The 21871-nt window shown below is 26.8% G+C and overlaps 1 protein-coding gene across 1 annotated transcript; it reads left to right on the forward strand.

Annotated features, from left to right (window-relative positions):
- The first annotated feature begins 5966 nt into the window (after positions 1–5966).
- LOC112600342 (troponin T-like) lies at positions 5967–17621 on the forward strand. The gene is made up of 12 exons (XM_025347539.1): positions 5967–6070; positions 6745–6804; positions 6939–7067; positions 7166–7289; positions 7511–7611; positions 9795–9838; positions 9916–10057; positions 10197–10259; positions 13600–13834; positions 13912–14070; positions 15851–16213; positions 17526–17621. The coding sequence occupies exons 2-12, from the start codon at positions 6790–6792 to the stop codon at positions 17528–17530; spliced, it is 1380 nt and encodes a 459-aa protein (XP_025203324.1). The 5' UTR covers positions 5967–6070; positions 6745–6789; the 3' UTR covers positions 17531–17621.
- Positions 17622–21871: the final 4250 nt, after the last annotated feature.

Here is a 21871-nt window from a genome sequence, read left to right on the forward strand (position 1 = left end):
TAATATATTAATATTATTATTATAAACATTATTGTGAAATTAATTATTTCTCGCGTCGCCGAAAGTCCGACGATAGAAGAAGAAGATGACGACGATGCCGGAAGGTATGTGTGTGTGTATGTATATGAATGTATACATGCGCGATATCACATCATGAAATAAAAATACTCATTCACGCAAAGATTTTCACAATTCGCCGCGATTGTGTAACGCCGGGCACGAGAAAGTTCAACACTCGAAATGAATAATAAAAAAATAAAAATAAAAACAGAATTAATTATACATACACACGCATTCGAAACCCGATAATATGTATGTGTACGAGCTCAAATACACAAATAACCCATTTCTCTGGTATTCGTTTCAGAAAAAATGTCATGAAAGAAAAAAAACGACAAATAAATAATAATAAATAACTAAATGAAAACTATAAGATGAGCCTAAGCTCATCATATATAATGCAGATACCTATATATATATATATACATATAATATATACTAGGACGCGTCGTCGTTGTTATAAGTGGTCCTCGCCGATAATATTTTAAGTTTTATTTTTAAAAATTATTATTAGTAGTATATCAATGTATTCATATTTATTATAATTTTAATTTTATTGTTTTTTTACGCATAAATACTTAAAGTAAAAACGTTCGTTTTATACTTTTACCTAATGGCTAAATGTATATATACTTACTTTATACCGAAATAAATATAACATTTACTGATACTGCAGCAGCGATGCATGCCCGGCATAATGATATGCAAATATTTAAAAAGTTGAACTATTGATTTCTATTATTACGTTAACGCCGGGTTGCATGAACAATATCACTTAACATAATATTTTAATGAATATAGTGTGCTGCTATTAACGGTGCCTTAAACATGATTTTGTGACCTGTCGTGATTGATAAATTAAAACTTGGTGACAATTAAATTAATCAATTTTTCGTGACACCCGGCGTTAGTATATATATAAAGAAGCTATAAGACAATAAAATTATATAAGACATAGTAAGCTGTAGATGGACGTGTACAATTTACAAATAATGACACTCAATATTGTATTAGTATTATATTAATTGTTGAAATACAAAAATAATTTAATTATTATTTACTTAACGCCCGGAACTTTTATGAGAGTGATTTACAAAAGAAACTACGATTTACGTTTAATCCCTCGTCAAAAAAAAAAAAATAAATAACATGATTAGTGAATAATCATGCTTAAAATTTAAAAACAAATATTTTTATTTTTTATACATTACATGATATAATACATGAGTGTAAAATTATTTATCGATTTATAGAACAGTGGCTCTTCATTAAAATATCAAAGAGGTTCCCTGCTATATGAACTTAAAGTCCATAAACTCTTAATTTATAATCCAATATAATAATAGTTATATAATAATATTATTAATACACTTATATAAATCTAATGAAATTTATATTGTTTAGCTTGTTTAGAGGTAAATGAGTTGTTAAAATACAATAAAATCTATATATTATGTTAAATTACAATATTTAATATTAATATAACTAATATGCATATAATATTCTCCGTTTTCCAGTTTATTAACTTATTTAGTAGTAATTTTATCTGCTATAAATATAATGGAGAACTGCTTATATAAATACCTGACCGGTTGAACTTAAAGTTTTTTATAATTTATGGAAGTCAAACCATAAAACTCTTTTATTCCTAGACATATTCTTACTGCATGGTTTTTTTGAATTTCAAGTGGTTTTATAGCATTATTAGAATTCTACCCCATACTAATAACCGTATTGGAATATTGACTTGTAGAGTACGTTATATACAATATACAACAATTTAGTAGGTAAGAGTTTAAATAGTTTGAAAATTTTGAAAATAATAGATCTTAATATATATTACTCTATATATTAGTTAATTATTTTTTCATTTTGTCATAAATCACGTTATGTGATTTTTTTTTTTTAACTTGTGCTCATAATAATTACAACGAACTATAACGATACTGAAAACACTATTCTCACAATTACAACCATAGGTTCAATCGTTATAAATAATAACATTGAATATAATAATAACTTATTAAGTCAAAACATTCACTAAAATAATATTGTGATAATGATATAGGCACTAAAATGAAACTTTTTGATGTAAAATTTTGTAAATTACTTTTCAGCAAACACGAAAACGTCTCTAGAAACATGAACATATTGAGTTGCCAATTTAGTTTATATACTAGAATTAAATCTTCTTTGTTTTTAATTATTTTGTTTATTAAGTATACAATATAAGAACTAAATAATTATATTATACTAGATCGAATTTTATAGATTACTCGTTGAAAATTATTAAGTTTTTTTTTTTAACAACGTAAAGTCATACAATTATTCATGAGAGATTGAAGTTCATGTTTTTACGACATTGAATATTCACAAGTAATCGATTTATCTTTAAACGATTTTTGCTATTTTATATTTAATTTTAACATTAAACTTTAACTTAAATCGTAATTTTCTATCCATAATCAAATTTTCAAAATATTTAGACTATAATTTTTAGTGATTCATGTAGGTATTAAAATGTTTAACTTTATTTTTAAATGTTGATACAAATACTTAGACTCAGTCAATAAACTTAAAAATTCTATATTAAATCCCACAAGATATATTTAAAATACATATAGTTTCTTTTTATAATAATTGCTTAAAGTAAAAATAACAAAGCTATAGAAATTATTTTTTTAATAAAACATAGTGCAATTTTTAAGGCTAATAACTAAGGTATAAAAACTTGATACAAAATTCCTCATAAGTTTTTATGGTAACTTAAGAATCTTGAAAATATAAATAAACATCACATACATTTTATAAACATTTAAGGTTAAATTTCAACAAAATTAGATATTAAAATAATAATCAACAATTTTAGTTATTGCATCATAATTAAAAAAAATATCATTTGTACTTGATTTCAAGATATTTATTGCTACCTATATGAATATTATTAATTATATTGTATTGTAATAGTTTAATATATAATCGTAATAATTAAAATATATTAAACTCAATGAGTTTTAAAATATTTAGGTTAAGTATGCTTAAATTATTTAAACCATGAACTTATTTGCACCATTTAACAACACTACATACAAATTACAAATGGTACAATATAAACTAATTATGATTTGTAAATCTTATATTTAATTTTCAAATTTTAGAAACGAATTTTTAGCAATAAAATAATTTGCAAATTTTCAAAAATTTGACATAATTTGTTAATATCCTAACTTCAAACGCTTTAAAAAAATTAATTGTGGGCTTAATTATTTAATTAATTTTTGATTTTTTTGAATGAGCGAAAAAATTTCAAACTCCAACATGTATAGAAAATGCTAATACATAAACATTTGATGAAAATTTTAAATATCTACAGTCATTAGCTTTTGAATTATACATTTTTTAAAAATCCAGAAAATTTATAAATTATTTTGTAGTTCTATGAAAAAACTAATAAAATTATTAATATTCATACCTAAGATTTGAAATGTAATAAAAGGTTCTTCGTAGAGATTATATGATTAATATACAATTGACTTGTGTAAATATTATGAATAGTTAAAAATTAACATGAATACTTTAAATATTTAATTGTATACGAAAAACAATTAAGTTGCAAAAAATGTTTTTCTTTCAATTAATATCCGTGGTATTATGCATATAGGAAAACATATAAAGCATTTTGTATTAAACATAAAATTAAAAAATAAAAATTATCAGCAAAACAAATGGTCACCCATCCAATTACGTCGGTAGCATAAAACTGCTGGCTATGCCCCTTAGAAACTTGATATATCACCAGAGATTATTTTATAAGTAATATTATTGTAAAAAAAAATAATATTATTTAACTTGAAATTTATCATTACAATTTTCATATTTTTATGATTTTGATGAACTTTTAATTTTTATTCGTGTATTTTCTCGCCTTTACGTTAGTTTTTCTCAATTATACTAAAATGTTAGAGGGAAATACGTTTTTATATTTAACCCAACTAGACTATTAAACTACAAATATTTTTATAAAAAAACGTAATAATATTTTTTTTAATTTTTAGGTTTTAGTAATAACTAAATAATAATAATAATTTCACTTAGAATAAATAAATTTAATATTTTATTAATATTAAACTACAAAATAATTACGAACCAAAACTTGAATCCAAATTAATAACAATAATATAATATGATAAAACAATAGTTTTTAAATCTTAATTATTATGTAACTGTTTGAATGTGACCGAATTTTTTTTAAATTTTAATGTCACATTATAATATGTATATATGTTCAACATAATTAAATTTTAAGCACTATAAAACAATATTTCCAATCGTCTAAAGTTTATTATTGCCTGTTTTTGGAAAAATAATTACATCTTTTACATCTCTACAAAGTCTGCAACTTATCTCTTGTATCTACTACAATTTAAACGTATTAGATTCACTCAATATAATTATAGATAATTATTTTTAAAACGTGTATTCGCGTCTGTGCAATGAATGTATAATCATAATGTTTAAAATAATGCAATAATATGTATTATGAATATTATGATATGTATTATATTAGTTTCATTCAATATTATGATTTTGATTTTTAACAATATTTACACTGTCTAAATGAATAATTTTAAAATATGAATTTGTCCTACTTGCTATTGACTCATTGCTTAATTAAGATTCATAAAATCTAAGATTAGATCGGAACTCCTTGTAAACAAAAGTACGTCCAAAACTGTGGAATAACAGTGTAGAAACGTCTTTATATGTATACAAAGCATAAAGAATAAACTAGGTGAAATTTGAGGAGAAATCTAATAATAGAGTAAATAATATTAATCAGACTTTTCTATCTCAGTTCCAAAATAATAAAAACTTGTTCAATTCAAGTAAGTAACTCAAAAATAAAAAAACAAGTTTTATAATTTTATATTGCCTGTAAAAATGTATTGTTTCTGTATTTAATGTTATGAACCGATTACGATCTCACGCGATATAATATATATACATGTATTTATACATCATATTATAATTTCGATCGTTCGCTCGAACTTCTTATCACTTCCCGCTCTGCTAACGACAAGTTTGACACCTGTTATCACCGGAAAATCACTTTACATTCGTGGCCCACACTGCCGACTATCATATTATTATTATAAGTGTATATCGACGACGATGATGACGCTGGCGAAGAATCAAGCCCGGAAATAGTCGGCTGATTCGCGACACGTTCAGCCTCCGAAAGACGTGTAGGTACAATGTATTGTATACTACGTCCATATACATATATATATTGTGATACTAAACGATCCTTGACCCGCCTAAATAATGCGTATTGAACGCAGTGGATGGTGGATCGCCACTGACTGCACAAATCGTCATCATTCGTCGTATTCTTTGGTATTTTTATGGACGTACCTGCGTCACTGAAAAAAAACGCAAAAGTCGGTCGCCGTAGTGTAATTAGTTCTATACACGCCGCCGCAGCCACCCATAGTGTCGTTAGAATTGAGGGCGAAAACAAAAAAAAAAAATCATAATACTTGAGTATTACATAATATTTATCGCTATGATTTTTAAAATGCGTTCACTATAATAATAATAATTATTATTATTATTATTTCTTACGAACTTACGAACAGTCCCCCGAAGTATTCGCGCAGGTCGCGGCGCGATAGTCGCGAACGCTGTCTAAAAATAGATCGAGACGTGGCGAACAGCGACGGAAACATACGATGCCGTTCGTAAGTTCTCGCGTGCTTGTAGTTGTGTATAGGTACATATATATACATAAATGCGTGCGCGCGTATGCGTACCGAATGGTCGCCGTTCGCCGCGTCCGGCTAAAAGTAAAAGCTTTGCGCTATAAATAAACGGCGACGCAGCCGACCAATCGTGAGGCGTGTTGTGTGTCAAGTGTAACGCGCTCGTCTTCCTAAGCGAAACAGTGACGAGTCCTGTTCAATCCGGTGAAGTCCTGCGAAGTCAGCTGTCGCCGCCTTCCAGAGTCCAGGTTAAACATTTTTATTATTATTGTTGTTTTTAATATATTTTCTGTTGGTCTATATGCCACAAAACATTTCAGTTTTATTTTATAACTTTTTTTTTTTGATTATTTTCTCCACTTTTTTTTCATTTGTATAACATTCAACTTAACCTAACCGTAATTTTATAAGCTCCTGACGGTACCACAACACACCGTAATATTATTATAAATTTTACATTAATTGTTATTAATAGGTAGGTATACATTTATATATGATATGCAAATGTATGTATGTATTATACAGCAGCATATACTGCACCCGCTGTTCGCAATAATGATATTATATTACCTCACCCCGTTCCCCTTACCGTAATGACTTACAAGCGCACAATTCATTATTACACTATATATTATAATGATATGATGATATTGGCAGTCGTCTTTTGTTAACTTGCTGTAAAATATCCCAACGGCATAGCAAGTCGAAATGATATTTGTCCACGGAAATCGCGATCCGAACGGTATATAGTTCAACAATAAATAATAATCGCGCGAAACCCTGTTTACACTCCCGCTGCCAAATACCTACGATTGACGTCATCGTTATAATAATTATTGATATCAATTGCACCCAAAAACATACGCAATAATATGACCATACAGTGATTGCAACGTTAACACCGATGTTTTAATAATTTCAGATTATTTTATTTTCCATTCGAAAAGCAAAAGACAACCCATAAACCATGGCCGACGACGAAGTGAGTTCTAACCCACGCAATTGTTATTATTGCATTATTATTTTTAGCATTGCGTGTATCCCTTGTATATGAGGCGTAGCAGTGCTCTTTGTCGACTTTTTTCAATTATATCTGTTTTTCGTATACCTACGCAGGCTAAGAAAGCGAAACAGGCGGAAATCGACCGCAAAAGGGCCGAAGTGCGCAAACGTATGGAAGAGGCGTCCAAAGCCAAGAAGGCCAAGAAGGGTTTCATGACCCCGGATAGAAAGAAGAAACTCCGTGTAAGTATAAGGCTGAGCTGCACACAATTATATTTTAAAGTCTGGGAATCTTTTAATCTTATACTCGTCGCTTTTTCCTATCATTGCTGGGCGTGTAGCTGTTGTTGAGAAAAAAGGCAGCCGAAGAGTTGAAGAAAGAACAAGAACGCAAAGCTGCCGAACGAAGGCGGATCATCGAAGAACGGTGTGGACAACCGAAAAACATCGACGACGCCGGCGAAGGTAAACGGTTGAATTTTTATTACTATTATTAAATGGCTGTTAGAATATCGCGAGATTTCCTGGCGACGGGCCGACGCCGCTGTAGCGGTGGTATTATTTATGTGCCAGTTTGATTGTCGGTCGCGTCCGACGACGTGCGGCATACAACGATAAGCAGAGTAAATTATTTTTGTTAATTTGTTTTTTCTGTTTGCTTTCTCTCGAAACGTAACACAATATAGATACGATCAAACGAGTAATTAAAGAGTATTACGACAGGATCACAAAATTAGAAGACCAAAAGTTCGACTTGGAATACGTTGTGAAAAAGAAAGATTTCGAGGTTAGATGGTCGTCGTTTTACCGCTTGGCTTCAAATAATATATTATGCAATTACTTAAACGCTTTTCGAGCTTTTCGAAAAAATAATTCGATGCGCTTTTTTTCGTATACGCTTTTTCGTTACTCTTAGGACGTCCGAAAAATTTTTTTTTAACCGGAAAAAGAGCGTAGTACGCTTTTCTTTCTTACAGTGTTTTTAATTTATATTTTGTCGTCCGTCTTGTACTTCAACCTATATATTGACCGTCTCAGTTTTTTTTTTCTTTGGCTTAACGTCAAAATCTTCAAACACACAAGGGCATCTGTATAGTTGACGTTTTATTTTATGTACGTGCTGCGGGCCAACGTTAACACTAATGCTTAATTAAAAAAACCACACTGTATACAGTTGCCAAAACGAGTAGTACACACATATAATAATACATAATAATAATAATAATATAATACAGAGAACATTAATTTCAAATCGTTCAAACAGCACAAAATTCACTATTTTCTGGTTTATTTTTATTTTTATGAGTGGTATATTTATTTATATGTGTGTGTGTATATTATATATTACGCGTAGGACGTAGATATTTTACTTATATGTATAGATTACATTACTACAGATGTTAATCCGTATCGAAAATTAATTGTAAAATCGTAAGATGAATATTCTATACGTTATATAATATATATAATGTACAATTTGGTTACAATACAGCTCCCTGACGTCAAAAAATGAACTTGTTTAAAATTTGTTCAAATCGGTGTCCGTTTTGCTTTTCTATTTTACTATCTTACAGTATTGATGTTTAGAGGAGCTTACGGAAATCTGCGAAGAATTATGGAAACGGGTTTACACCATAGAGGGAATAAAATTTGATTTGGAAAGAGATATCAGGATGAAAGTTTTTGAGGTAATTTGCAACATGCACCTATTACCCACGGCATGTTGATGATTGCGTCGTCAGAATACTTTTTTATCACAAATTACTATTACAATTTTTGATATTTTTTACTAATTTTTTTTTTTATAAATTAATATTCTTACATGGACCATTTTTAAAATATTATTAATTGTGATTATTTAACTTTTAACTAATACTAAACTTTTTCAATGGGATACTATGCACTTGTTTTTAGTATATTGTTCTATATGCAATAGTTATGATAAAAGTATAACACTATAGACGACTAAAAAAAAACTATAATCCTTCAAATAGCTGTAGGAATAATGTTATTTAAATATTTTATTCGATAGATGCAATATTTTTCATATTTTACGACTATAATATTATTATATTAAATACGTATTATGGAAATGTAGGCAGTGGCCTTTTAATATACTTGAGCTGCATATTGACCAATAATTATCCTAAAAGGGGATACTTAATAATTACCACATAAAATCTTAATATATTCATTTTCGTTAAACTCGTTTCCCCATTATGCATTTATAGTCGATAATAATAATAATAGAACACAGAGAGCTTAATAAACTAATACGTGATGTTTAATTTAAGCCCATAAAGCGATTAACTCACTGAGCAATATATTTAATTACCAGAATAGTTTAATTAAATCGAGCTTTATTGCATACTCGCCTATGGTTCGCCGACAAAGATCAAAGGTCTTGTCTGTTTGTTTTTGTCAGAAGCAAATTGTATAATGAAATTATTTCATCGGTATTTGTAAAAACAAAGGCTAACGAATAACGATAACAATAGTTACATAGACGTGGCATTTTTATTCACGAGCTCCAGAAATTTATTTTTTATGTACAACGAGTTTTTAATCCAAAAATAAACGAGCATATGTTACATGCTTATAATTTAATTATATTTTTGACATGTATCACATGCAAATACATTCGTCTGCATGATTCATCTGCTGAAATTATGTATGTATCAGCCAATTAAAAAAAGAAAGAAAAATGCCATACAAATTTAAACGATTTAAAAATGTATTTGGAGTTTATTTTCAATAGTTATATTATAACAACAAAATTGTTTTTTCGAAAATTGAAATATTAAATACGTAGGCACCTGCACTATACACCTCCCGTCTAACGAAAACCATTGTTTAACATTGTATTCGCTTATTGTACTAAATTATTTTACTATATGAGATGTTTTTAACAATGACTAACTTTACCAAATATGGTATGATTATTTTTAAATAATATTTTTGATGTTTTAGATCAGCGAATTGAACAGCCAAGTCAATGACTTACGAGGAAAATTGTAAGTATCAACAAATTACACTGTGGCCAAGTAAACATTTCTTCGTGCATTTTTTTACATTATTATTATTTTTCCAGCGTCAAACCAACTTTGAAGAAGGTTTCCAAATACGAAAACAAATTCGCAAAACTCCAAAAGAAAGCAGCGGAGTTCAACTTCAGAAATCAACTCAAAGTAGTGAAGAAAAAGGAGTTTACCTTGGAAGAAGAAGACAAAGAAGTACGTTCATGTTTTTGCCGTATTATTTTTCCAATATTGTATTGTGTTATATCTACCTATATAAATATATATATATAATATATATATGAAAAAACGATTTTACATACTTTATAATTTTTTTTTTTTTTTTTTGCAACAGAAAAAACCCGATTGGTCCAAAAAGGGAGACGAAAAGAAGGTAAAGGAAGAAGTGGAATACGAGGCATAAAGACCTCGAACAAAGTTTATCATTGTATTTTCAATGAATTGCATATTTTTACCCAGTTTTATTTATTTTCATTATTCTATGTTCTTTCAACACCAGCATGTAATTGTTATTAACTATAACCAAAATATTTGTTGTCAAACATGACAGATCATAAATGTCTCATTAAAGTTATTTCGTGTACAAGTTTATTAACAGACCTAAACAATCAACCTATGTCTTTACCTTTGTATAATCCTTCAAAAAAATCACGTTATACTCAAACCCCTACAATGCACTTCTACCTAATACCTATTCCTGTTCAATGACTCAAAACGATAATTTACATAAATTTCAACACTTACTATTGTAATTATTTTTTTTCACTAATTTAAATATTTAATACAGTTTATAGGAATATTCTAAAAAAAAAACTTAATTTAATGAACTTTAGTTGACATTTCCAATGTTTATCCAAGAAATATTTTCGATTTATAAACAATGGAAATAATAAAATTATAATTATGTGTAGCATTTCTATCAGTTTTACAGGAATATTTGATTTTATCAACTTCGTATATTATAATAATATACATCATGCATGAATAAATTAAATTTTTTATCCAGCATCAGTTCCTTTGCATAAATAATTATGATTATACTTTATACATTCTCAATGTTTGTCAATCACGAGGATTTCTTCAATTTATTAAGTGTTATCCTTTTGTCTTTAACATTTTTATTGCACATTTACACTGATTGATGGTAATGTTAAATTGGCGTCGCAGCTATTCAGGTAAATTGAATATTTTTTATATATAGTATTAAAATAATATATTATATTATACTTAACAAAGAAACTAATTGCTTTAGAAAAAAATATTTTTAGACAGCTATAAATGCTTATTGAGAGATCACATGAGAACATAGAGAAAGATTTATAAACGTTAATTGTTAAGAAGAAATATAAAAAAAAAGTAAAACATAGGGCAAGCATTAAAAAAATACAAAAAATTCGAAATAGATTACAAAACAATAATATTTATTATAGTAGATACTAGTGACGTAGCTACCGTAAGAACAACAGAAGCATGAAAATTTTTTAGAGACTCGCAACACTGTTTTAGTGACAAACATTATAATTTCTATTATTTTTGGGGAGAAAATTATTTTGCCTGGGAGCGCATTTATGTGTAGCTACGCTACTGGTAGAAATACTTATCTATACAAAGAAATATTCTGGTACCCTAAATCTGATTGTTAGAAAAATATGATGAATTAACATTTTCTATAAATATTGGGCAGAAAAGGAAAAAAATTATTGTGATGAGAGTGTAAGAAAGCGCCTTTAAAATGTCGTGTGAAAATACCAAAAAAGTTATACAAGCAAACCCCTCCATATAGATAATGTTCGTATCCTACACAGATGGCTCGAAGCCAGAGTTTTATCTTTTTTTCTTTGTAAGTATTTCCAATTCTCAGTACATATATCATATTACTAAAAAAAAAAAAAAAATCAAAAAAATGTGTGTTGAAATAAATTTTAGGGGATGTATGCGACCATACTGCACCATGTAAATATATTTTATTTTTATAGGTCAGCAGTGTCTGATTTATTTTAAAATATAAATATTATTTATTTATAAAAGTGCAGCATTATTATTTTTTCTCCGTTTATAATAGACGGAGACAAAAATATACGCTGTATATGTACATAGGTATAAAAAACCCGATCTTAGCTTTTTCTCACTTCTTTGTAACAATATAATACGAGTAAATATGGGTGCAATACGATTGCGAATGTTTTACCTTTTTTATAACACAATTGCAAACGAATGTCGCTTATCTTAAAATTTGTTTTTTTTAGCCGAAAAACGAACGATTGCGAACGTTTTTATAGGCTACGTTACTAATTTTATAATTTCTAAAAATGTTTAATTTTATTTGAGAATTCAATTAATTTTTTTTTTTTTAAATAAAAACTATTCGATATTAATAATACAATGTTACATTATAGCTACGTTACAAACTAAAATAAAATAATATAGAATAATATGAAGTGTTTAAAATGTTGAATAATTAAAATAATTCCGGAGTATAAATATTAATAATACTGTTACATAATGTATAAATTGAAAAAAAATAAAAAAAATTTATAATTTTTAAAATGTATTTCATTATTATTTTTTTTTTCTTAGTTAGGAGTTTCCAGTTTTTTGTAAATATAAAATTGGATCCTTGTGGATTTTATAAATTATAATTTATAATCATTACAATTTTTTAATGTTGACTCAATTTTAGATTTATATTTTTTGGCCATAGGGTTATGTAAATTGTTTTGATAGCGTAATAGCAGAAAATACTTATACCTACTATTTAATTATTTAAAAAATTATTTTTTAAAAATTTGTAATTGACTAACATTTAATCTGGCAACACCGCACGATTAAAGGTAAATTAAAACGTTCAAAATCTTGTTACATTGTTACAGGAAAAAGTCCGTTTGCAATCGTTCCATTCATAATCGTATATCACCCATAAATATGATCCGCGAAAGCGTAGTCGTTTTAAAATAAAATTAATTACAATTATCAAACTACTCTTTTTTAATATCTACATCTACGACAGTTATAATCAATAGAAAATTATAAAATTTAAATATCCATCACTTACATAATTAGGGTTCTATTTTTTTTTTTAGTTATATGGTTTTTCTAAATTTTCATCCATGCGTTAAATTAATACCTGTCTATAATTTAGATACCTAATTAACAAAACAAACATAACCAATATGCTTAAAACTGTATTCAATAAATATGGCATTAAATTATAGAAGTAAGACTTTTTAAATCGCCAAACACTTGATTGAATTAAATAATTTAATATTATTCTAATGCCCTGGAGTATGTTTGTATGTTAATAAGTGCAATTTCTACTATTAATGATTTTATTATATTATCTACTTTATACTATAATATGCAGAATTACTTTTATAGAAAAAAACGTTATAAATATTTTCATAAGACTCTTACACTAATGTACAATGTAGAAATTGAGAAATATTTAGTGCTAACAAGCTAAAAGGCATTTTTCTCGATATAATTTAGTAAAAATAAGATATAGGCTTTCTTGTTAATTGTTGCACAGTTCCTTACAGTTAGAATTATTCGGAGAAAAGGAAGTGGAGATAGTTATCAAAATAAGATTATAAATGGTTGAAATAATAAAAAGAAATATTTGATATAATCTAACTTTATTTTTTCTTTCGCAATAGTTGTTAGGCAGACTGTATTAGTTTGTATAACATTTGAAATTGAATTTTAAGTTAAATTACTTAACTACATATTATCATATTATATTTATAAAAATTATATTTCTTACGTCTGTTAATAAAAAAAAAAAGGGCGAAGGAGAAGACGGCGACGGTACCGAAGATGATAAGACCGACGACGGTTTGACTACAGAAGGCGAATCGGTCGCGGGCGATGTAACAGACGCAACGGAAGACGCGCAGAGCGATAACGAAATTATCGAACCAGAACCAGTGGTTGAACCCGAACCAGAACCTCAACCACCATCCCCAGCACCAGAAGGTGAATTTTGATTCAGTTTAATTTTCTAGTGTAAATAATGACAAATTGGTTTTTTTTTTATTATTATTAATGTCTAGAACTTTGGGCATATCTTAAGGACACCGTGTGCTCGAATAACCCACTCAGCGTCGATGACCTGGTTGACAAACTTATGACTGCCGTTACAGCCATACCACAACCCCTACTGAATTCTGTGGTCAAAGACACTATCAAAAAACAAAAATCAATTGACGAAGGTGATTGAAAACTTTATAATAATAGTTATTTATTATACGATAAAGGTTCAAATAGTCACTATTACAATAGTGGTATTCAGAGACGTACATAGATAAGTTTTGGAGGGTGTTTTTGAAAATCAGTCATTAAAAAATATTATACAATAGGTATAATTTTATTTTATTTATAAATCCTGTTTAAGTATTTTTATTTTTTTTTTTTTAATTATATTAAAATTTTAATTTTTTAGTATTAAATTTTAATTTTGCTTTAGCCGATTTTTCACAAATACAATGTAATATTATACTTGTCTAAAAGTATAATATAACGATTAACATTAAAATTGAATTAAGTAAATAATCATACAAACAATCAAATATTTCGGGGGGTGTTTGAACACCCAAAACACTTCTCTATGTACGTCCTTGGTGGTATTATATTAACAAGACATAAATAGGGAAGACTTATTAAATACCATGAAAAATATGGGTAGCAAAAAACATTTCCTAAGAATATTCAAGCAACTTTACGTTTTATTCTTGTTATGTTTCAAAATATAAATAATATTTACTGTTAATAATAATTGCCGATCAAACTATAGTAATAGTATTTACTCATGCGTTTAATTAACTACTGTTTAAAATTTTAACTTTTAAACTCGCCTAAACTTAATTTTAAAATGTATAGTACCTAACATACTTTTAATAATAAAAAAAAACAACGTTCCCCCTTGCAATAATAATCAATACCTACTACTTAATATGATAATATATAAGTACACGTTTTTAAATAACGTGTTGTGATAGCCGATAGTTCACTGTTCACGATAAATTAAAAATAGCTAAAACACTAATGACTAATACAGGCCTTTGTATTGTATTATATATAAATAAAGTCCTTAAGAACAAATCTTTTGCAATCTTGTCTGTGTTTTCTAACAAAACAGACCAATCTTATATCAATAGTACCAAATTCATAGTCATTGGATAAAACATCTAAAAACATATTTGAATCAAATATACTTGAAAATGAATTTCTAATTATTTTTAATTGATTTTACTTTACTTTAATACAATTAACATTTTTAATTTATTAGTATTCAAATTTTAAAAATCTAGTTTTGAAGTGTATCAATTTCATAAAAGTGGAAACATCGTTCTATATAGTAAATATATTGACAAATTCGAGAATTCTTATAGAATTTTTATTCGAAGACTATAATAGTCGGTTCAATTGGCATAAGATAGTTCTATTTAGTTAAAAACAAAAATAATCTAATCCATAAGTCTAAAGAAGATCGTGTATTTATTTTATAATGTCTGTTTTTTTTTGTATGTAAGTGCAAGTATACGATATGTATTTGAAAAAATGCTTTGCTTTTCAACTTTGAAAATAATTTCTATTATAAAATTGTACTTTAAAAAGGTCAACTTTAAAAATACCTAGTATTTATTCTTATCATTGGAAAAAACAAACAAAATATTAAGGAAAAACGGTAATTTTCAAACAAATTCAATTTTCAACGAAATCGATTTTTTTTCTTTTTTTATATACGTCAAAAACAAATAACCGTAGATAATTGACAATTTTACAAAGTATTTTTTTTATTTACAATAAAAAAATTATCAAAATGTATTGATTATTTTTAAGCTGCTTAAGCATAATGTATTTTCAATGTATTTAATTTTTTTATTTTTTATAAATGCCAATTACATACATGTAATTTCTTCTAGCTCTCTCAATTATAGTTACTACGATAAAATTACTAAAATTATAATATTATTATGTTTTTACGCGCAGGAATCGAAGGTGGTCCTCCAGCTGAAGGTGATCCTGCAACACCTGCGGATTCAACCGATCCGACCGATCCATCCGTCGCATCGGCCGATCCGTCAGTGGCGCACGATGATCCAGCAATCGAGACGGCGGCACCGACCGACCCAGCAACTGAAACCGCTGCGCCGATCGATCCGACCACCGTAGCGGCAGAACCGGTGAATCCGACCACAGACACAACGGCCGAAGCGCAGCCTGCACCGCCGGCTGAAGGCGAACAACCTGCGGCTACCGAGGAAGTTAAGCCAGCGGAAGCGCCCGCCACAGAGGCCGCGCCAGAAACAGCGCCTACAGCAGTGGAAAATGTACCAGAACCAGCAGCAACAGGTGATTGCACAATAAAGGCGATGGTCTGATTTTGGTCTCGACGAATCAGTAAATAATAATAATATCGATATTTCTATACGGTGGCATAATTGTGAGACTCGGTAACCCTATATAGCCCCTGTAGGAGTAGGAAGCCCCTGTGACCACAAAAATTAAATAACCACTGAACAATGTTGCTAAAAAGCTAAAATGTGCGAGTGATAATAAAAGTTAATGATAAAAAAAAATTTTAATTTAATAATAATTATTATTCTTTTTACTAAGCACTTACAAGGTCTATTTCTATTAATAATACTATAAATTTATAAAGTTAAAAATGAACCTGTCAATCCTTTGTTTGATAAAAAAAAAATGTCTCAGTTTTTTACGTCATGATAAAATTACCGTATCTCCACCCCACAAAAATTAAATTATTACTAAGCAGTGATCCTAGAAAGTTAGAATGTGCTAATGATGGTTAAAACTAATGATAAAAAAACAAGTTAATAATAGTTATTAGTCGCTTATTACTATTTTTACTAGCGCTAATTTATTTAGCAGGAATATAATAATATTGTAAAGTTTAATGAACCTATCAATCATTTGTTTGATGAAAAAAAAGTCTCAGTTTTTTACATCATGATAAAAGTGAGGATCACTTAATCGTATCTGGGGGTATTTGGGTCCAGAATCACGTCATAAATATACCACTGTTTCTATAAATTACTTTAAAAATACTACACAATATATAGTGCAGATACGGTGCTTTCCGCAGACACATTCATGTAATGTAAATACATGTGTACGTACCGTAATCAATACTTAATAAAAATAATATCAAACCCATAGATTTGAATAGAAATATAATAGTATAATATGTATAACATCTAACTTTTTAGTTATTTCACATTGAAAAAGCATTAACACCGGAAAAAAAATTACACATAGAAATACCAATTGTTTTCAAGCTCCGATTTTAAAATCGCACGTAATTTATCATTATCTATCATAATTCAATATTATTTTTATACATTATTTTTGTAAAAAAATAATTTAAGACTTAAATTTTTATAAAATTTACATAAAATTTGTGTATAAAATCTTATAACGGTTATAACTTATTTATGCACTTTTCATAGTTATATACAGATTTTAAATTTTTTATATGTATCCAATGAAGTTGGTGAAATCGAAATAATATATTTGTATGCATATTTTTCAACGTACAAATAGCTATAATATAAGAATAAGTTCGCCACAAAATAATAATAATGATGATAAATATTTATTATTCAAAAGTATGTGTCTAATTTTTAATTTATTTATTTTTCAGCTTAATAAAAACAATGCAAAAACAAAAGTCATTCGATCGTGCATTCTGAATATTTTATACTTAACATCATCAAATACAATCGGCATTATTTCACTATTGTATTCTTACAATTTTTTAAATTAACCACATTGGATACTTATAATGCATACAAATTGTTTTCCGTATTAAAAAACAAATACCTAATGATCTGAGTTCAATTGATTTTTCATGTAAAGTAATTTAAAAAATATACAAATAAATAATGCGATATTATACATTAATTGATGAAAATTATTGCATGATTGGATATTTTCTCCCGAAACAATAAACATATTAAATAATATTAGGTTAAATAAATATGTAAAGTTCTGATATTTATGTAAATATTCTGCAAGCTCAAATAAATTACACATACAACTAAATTGTATTACAAATCACTTAATCAATTATTTCTAGATCATATAAGTAAGCACCTCAAATATAATTATAAATTGTAATAATAAATCAATATTCGTCCTTGAACTTAAAAATATTTCAGTTATTTAACTATCAAAATACAAAATAAACTATTTTTTCTATTTATCGAGAAACCATTATGATATTCAAATATTACTAAATTCTAAACATATTTTAGCCGAATTTAAAAACATATAGTACACATTATAGATACTATGCTATTGATATATTTCTCATATTACGTACATGTAAAGCAAAAATTTTACATCAACTCTTAATATTATTATTCTCTTTAAAAAAAAATATAGTATAAACTGTATGAAATAACACAAATATTACTTAATATACAATATTAAATTAAAATGTTAATAAATAAATAAAATTTAAAATAGTATATTGATATGAGTACATATTATTATGTAACAAATGTAATCAACTAGTCAACTAGATGATAAATTAATTAATACATAGTTAGGTAAAGATTTAAAAAAATTGTTGAAAGCTGAGACGATCGATAGCGTTCATGGCAAGAAGAATTAAATTGATTGTCGACTTATTAAAAATTAATGTAATAACTAATAGTTATTGTATGTTTTATACTCGTATTATGGATTAAATCTATATAAATAATTGGGATGAATGCGAAAGTTGATTTATGTTGTAGCAGACGACATTATGTAAGTATGTGATACGTGACATAACATATTTTTATCAAGTCATAAATCATTGCCAGATTATTTTGTTTTAAGTCGAGAAACTGGAACCCAAATGTACCATAACTAACTAACTAAAATATTTACATTGATTTTGCTTGACTTTATATTATAACGCTTAAATGTTAAAAATTATCTCCTAAAACTTCGTGTCTAATAATTAAATAATATAATTTAAGCGTGTAAATTATATCTAGCTCAATGAGCATATACAATATACAGATATTCAAATTAAATAATTAGATCTCACAAAATATGTACAATTATTTTCAAAACTTATTTATAAATTACGACAGTGTAATATTATTACCAAGTATTAGTTTTAAAATGTGCTACTGCAGTAGTCGTTTCGCCCGTCAGAATACCAGATAAATAACTTTAAGTGCACAAAATTTAACGCTGCGTATGATGTGTAAATGTGTATATACGTATTATACGGTAATAACGATTCTACCAGAATAAACCGTTCATCATCAAATATTCGACCAACTATTAATACAACTGATATCTTTAAGGTATTTCTACGATAGTCGTAAAAACTCTCAAACAATTCAATTACCTAATTTATTATTTATAAACTATAACTGAAAATTTTTTTAAATTATTTGAACAAGTGGGTACAGCTTTGCTTACTACAGTAGTGGTGTCTTGTGGATCACTTTAATTAAATTTTAATTCAATGGTTTATTATGGTGTACAAAAAACGATTCTATGCGAAGGTGGCTTGTTAACCTAGCATGTCGTTGAATTACAAAAATTAATTTTATAATATTTTTTTTTTTTTTATAGAAATATATATTGCTGTTAAATTTTTTATTTTACTAATTTGTAAAAGGTTGATTTAGTTTTACTGAAAACATATCATTTATAAATATTATTTATATTTAAATTTTGATTATTAAAATAATATAGTATATGTATATTTATACCATATTAAATTATTACTATTGACTTTTGAGTCAATACCACTTTACTGTAAAACAACGTGAATGATTCATATTATAAATTTTCTATAAACAAAATTTACACATTCCGAAAATTCCAATGCGTGTAGAGAAATGCATATTATACATAAAAGTTTAAATTTCCATAAACGATGTTTTTTATTTATAACAAATTAATGAACTTAAATATTCACATTTTGAATATGTAATTTTGTTTTTAAATTCAAATGTGTGAAAAAATATTAGACTAATAAATTATTTTATTTTATTTCTTTGGTTTTAATATGAACTACTTATGAGGTAGTTAATATTAAAATTTCAAGCTTTAACTATACAAATTAAATATTTTATACATTTTTAAAATCAAAATAACTTGTGAACCTTCGTAATTTTGTTAAAATTTGAATTTCAAATAGGTACTTATAAAAATTAACTGTGCTTATATTGTATTTAAAATATTTCTCTATAGCTATAAAAACAACTTAAGTGGAACATTGAGTAAAATTTCAAGCGTTTGACCTATCTAAATATTTTTTATCGACATGTATAGAATTTAAACTAAAAAAATTCAATTCAATTCAAATATCTATAAAACACACAAAGACAATTTTAAAAATTATATTGTAAACAATCTGTGAAAACTTCAAGAACCAACGGTTATTCTTTATTGAAAAATAAAAATCGTCTAAGGATAAAAAGGTTATTTCACAGGTTAATATTCAATGTTATAAAAAGAACTTCTAACACTCATAAAAAATGTATTAAGTTTTTAATAAGAATTTTTTTTTTGTTTAGAACCTATAGTTTAAATTCAAATTTAAATTTAAATTCTATTGATAATAAACGCCCAAGTAGGCTCAGCACAGTTTATACATTACAATTTAATACTTTCAATTATAATACAAATCAAATTATTAATTATTGATAGGAAAACAATGTAAATTATAAAAAATAGGGTTAACATTTTAGAGTGAATATTTTAACTTGATTGGGTTATTATTGAAGAAATCAAAATGTTTTATGAATTCCTTGTAATTATCATTCTATTAATCGGAGCAAAAGAAAATAATTCTGCCGTTAGGTATTTAAAAATAATGTTTGAGATATGCGAGTCTTAACACTGGGACATTGACTCAAAATTTCTGGAAAATCAATTTGGTAGTTAAGTAATTTATAAAGCCAAAGCACATCATTAAATCTTCTCTTTTCAAGTAATTCGATTTTAAACTGTTTTTTGCTCGAGAAAAGTATCTACTTTGTTAGTTTTAAATGCTAGTAAACGTAGAAATCGATTTTGAATACGTTCAGTTTTATTTATTAAACTAGATTGATGAGGATTTCAAATTACTGAGCTATATTCTAAAATAGATCAAACTAGAGAGAAGTATAATACTTTTAAGCAATTTTGATTATTAAACTCCGATCAATTGCAACATACGAAACCTAATGTACGAAAAGCTCAATAAAGCTGTAATAACACATTAAATTGAAATATGATTATTAAAAGATAGGTCACTCAATAACAGAATACCTAAATCTTTTATTTGTGATACTATTTTTAAATCCGTATTATTAATTATATACTGATAATCAGTTAAATTTAATTTACAACGATAAAAAGAGATTTGTAAATATATATCGGTGTTATTACTTAAGCGATTGAATGAGCACCATTCAAAAAATTGATATAAATCATATTGTAATTTATTATCATCGTTTAATATAATATTAAATTGGTACATAAAGTTTAAAAATATCGATAAACATTAAGAATTTACAGTACTAAAAGACGTTTTGACGTCATTCATAAATAATAAGATGAGTATAGGTGATAAATGTCCCCCTTGAAGAACCCCGGACGTGACATTGATAATAATCAATGAAATAGAACTACCTCCTTAGTTAACTTATTAGTTATTGAGTTGTATCATACAAGTATAATTTAAACCATTTCAATAATGGTCAAAAGATACTATTAACTCTATTTTTTTTAACAGAATGGATGTAACACAATCGAATGTTTTTTTTTAATATCCGCGTAAGCTGCATCTACCTTTAAACTTTTAATGACAAAAGACACTAGGTCTATAAAGTACACCAATAAATTTATTGATGTCGCTTTGGCATAACGAAATCTATGTTGTTCATCAAAAAATATGTTAGTAAATACTGATGTTAATTTAGGTACCATTAATTTTTCTAATATTTTTGGTTTAAGCATTAAATAAAATGGTAATTTTTTACTATATATTTC

Source organism: Melanaphis sacchari, unplaced genomic scaffold (genome assembly GCF_002803265.2).
Source record: "Melanaphis sacchari strain LSU unplaced genomic scaffold, SCAv2.0 Contig63_pilon_pilon, whole genome shotgun sequence".
NCBI classification, from domain to species: Eukaryota; Metazoa; Arthropoda; class Insecta; order Hemiptera; family Aphididae; genus Melanaphis; species Melanaphis sacchari.

Bases quoted from the DNA above. Each gene is read 5' to 3' on its own strand.
- LOC112600342 (XM_025347539.1), top strand. The intron at 7,612-9,794 runs GTTAGATGGTCG...TTGATGTTTTAG, and splicing joins TGAAAAAGAAAGATTTCGAG to ATCAGCGAATTGAACAGCCA. The intron at 13,835-13,911 runs GTGAATTTTGAT...ATTAATGTCTAG, and splicing joins ACCATCCCCAGCACCAGAAG to AACTTTGGGCATATCTTAAG.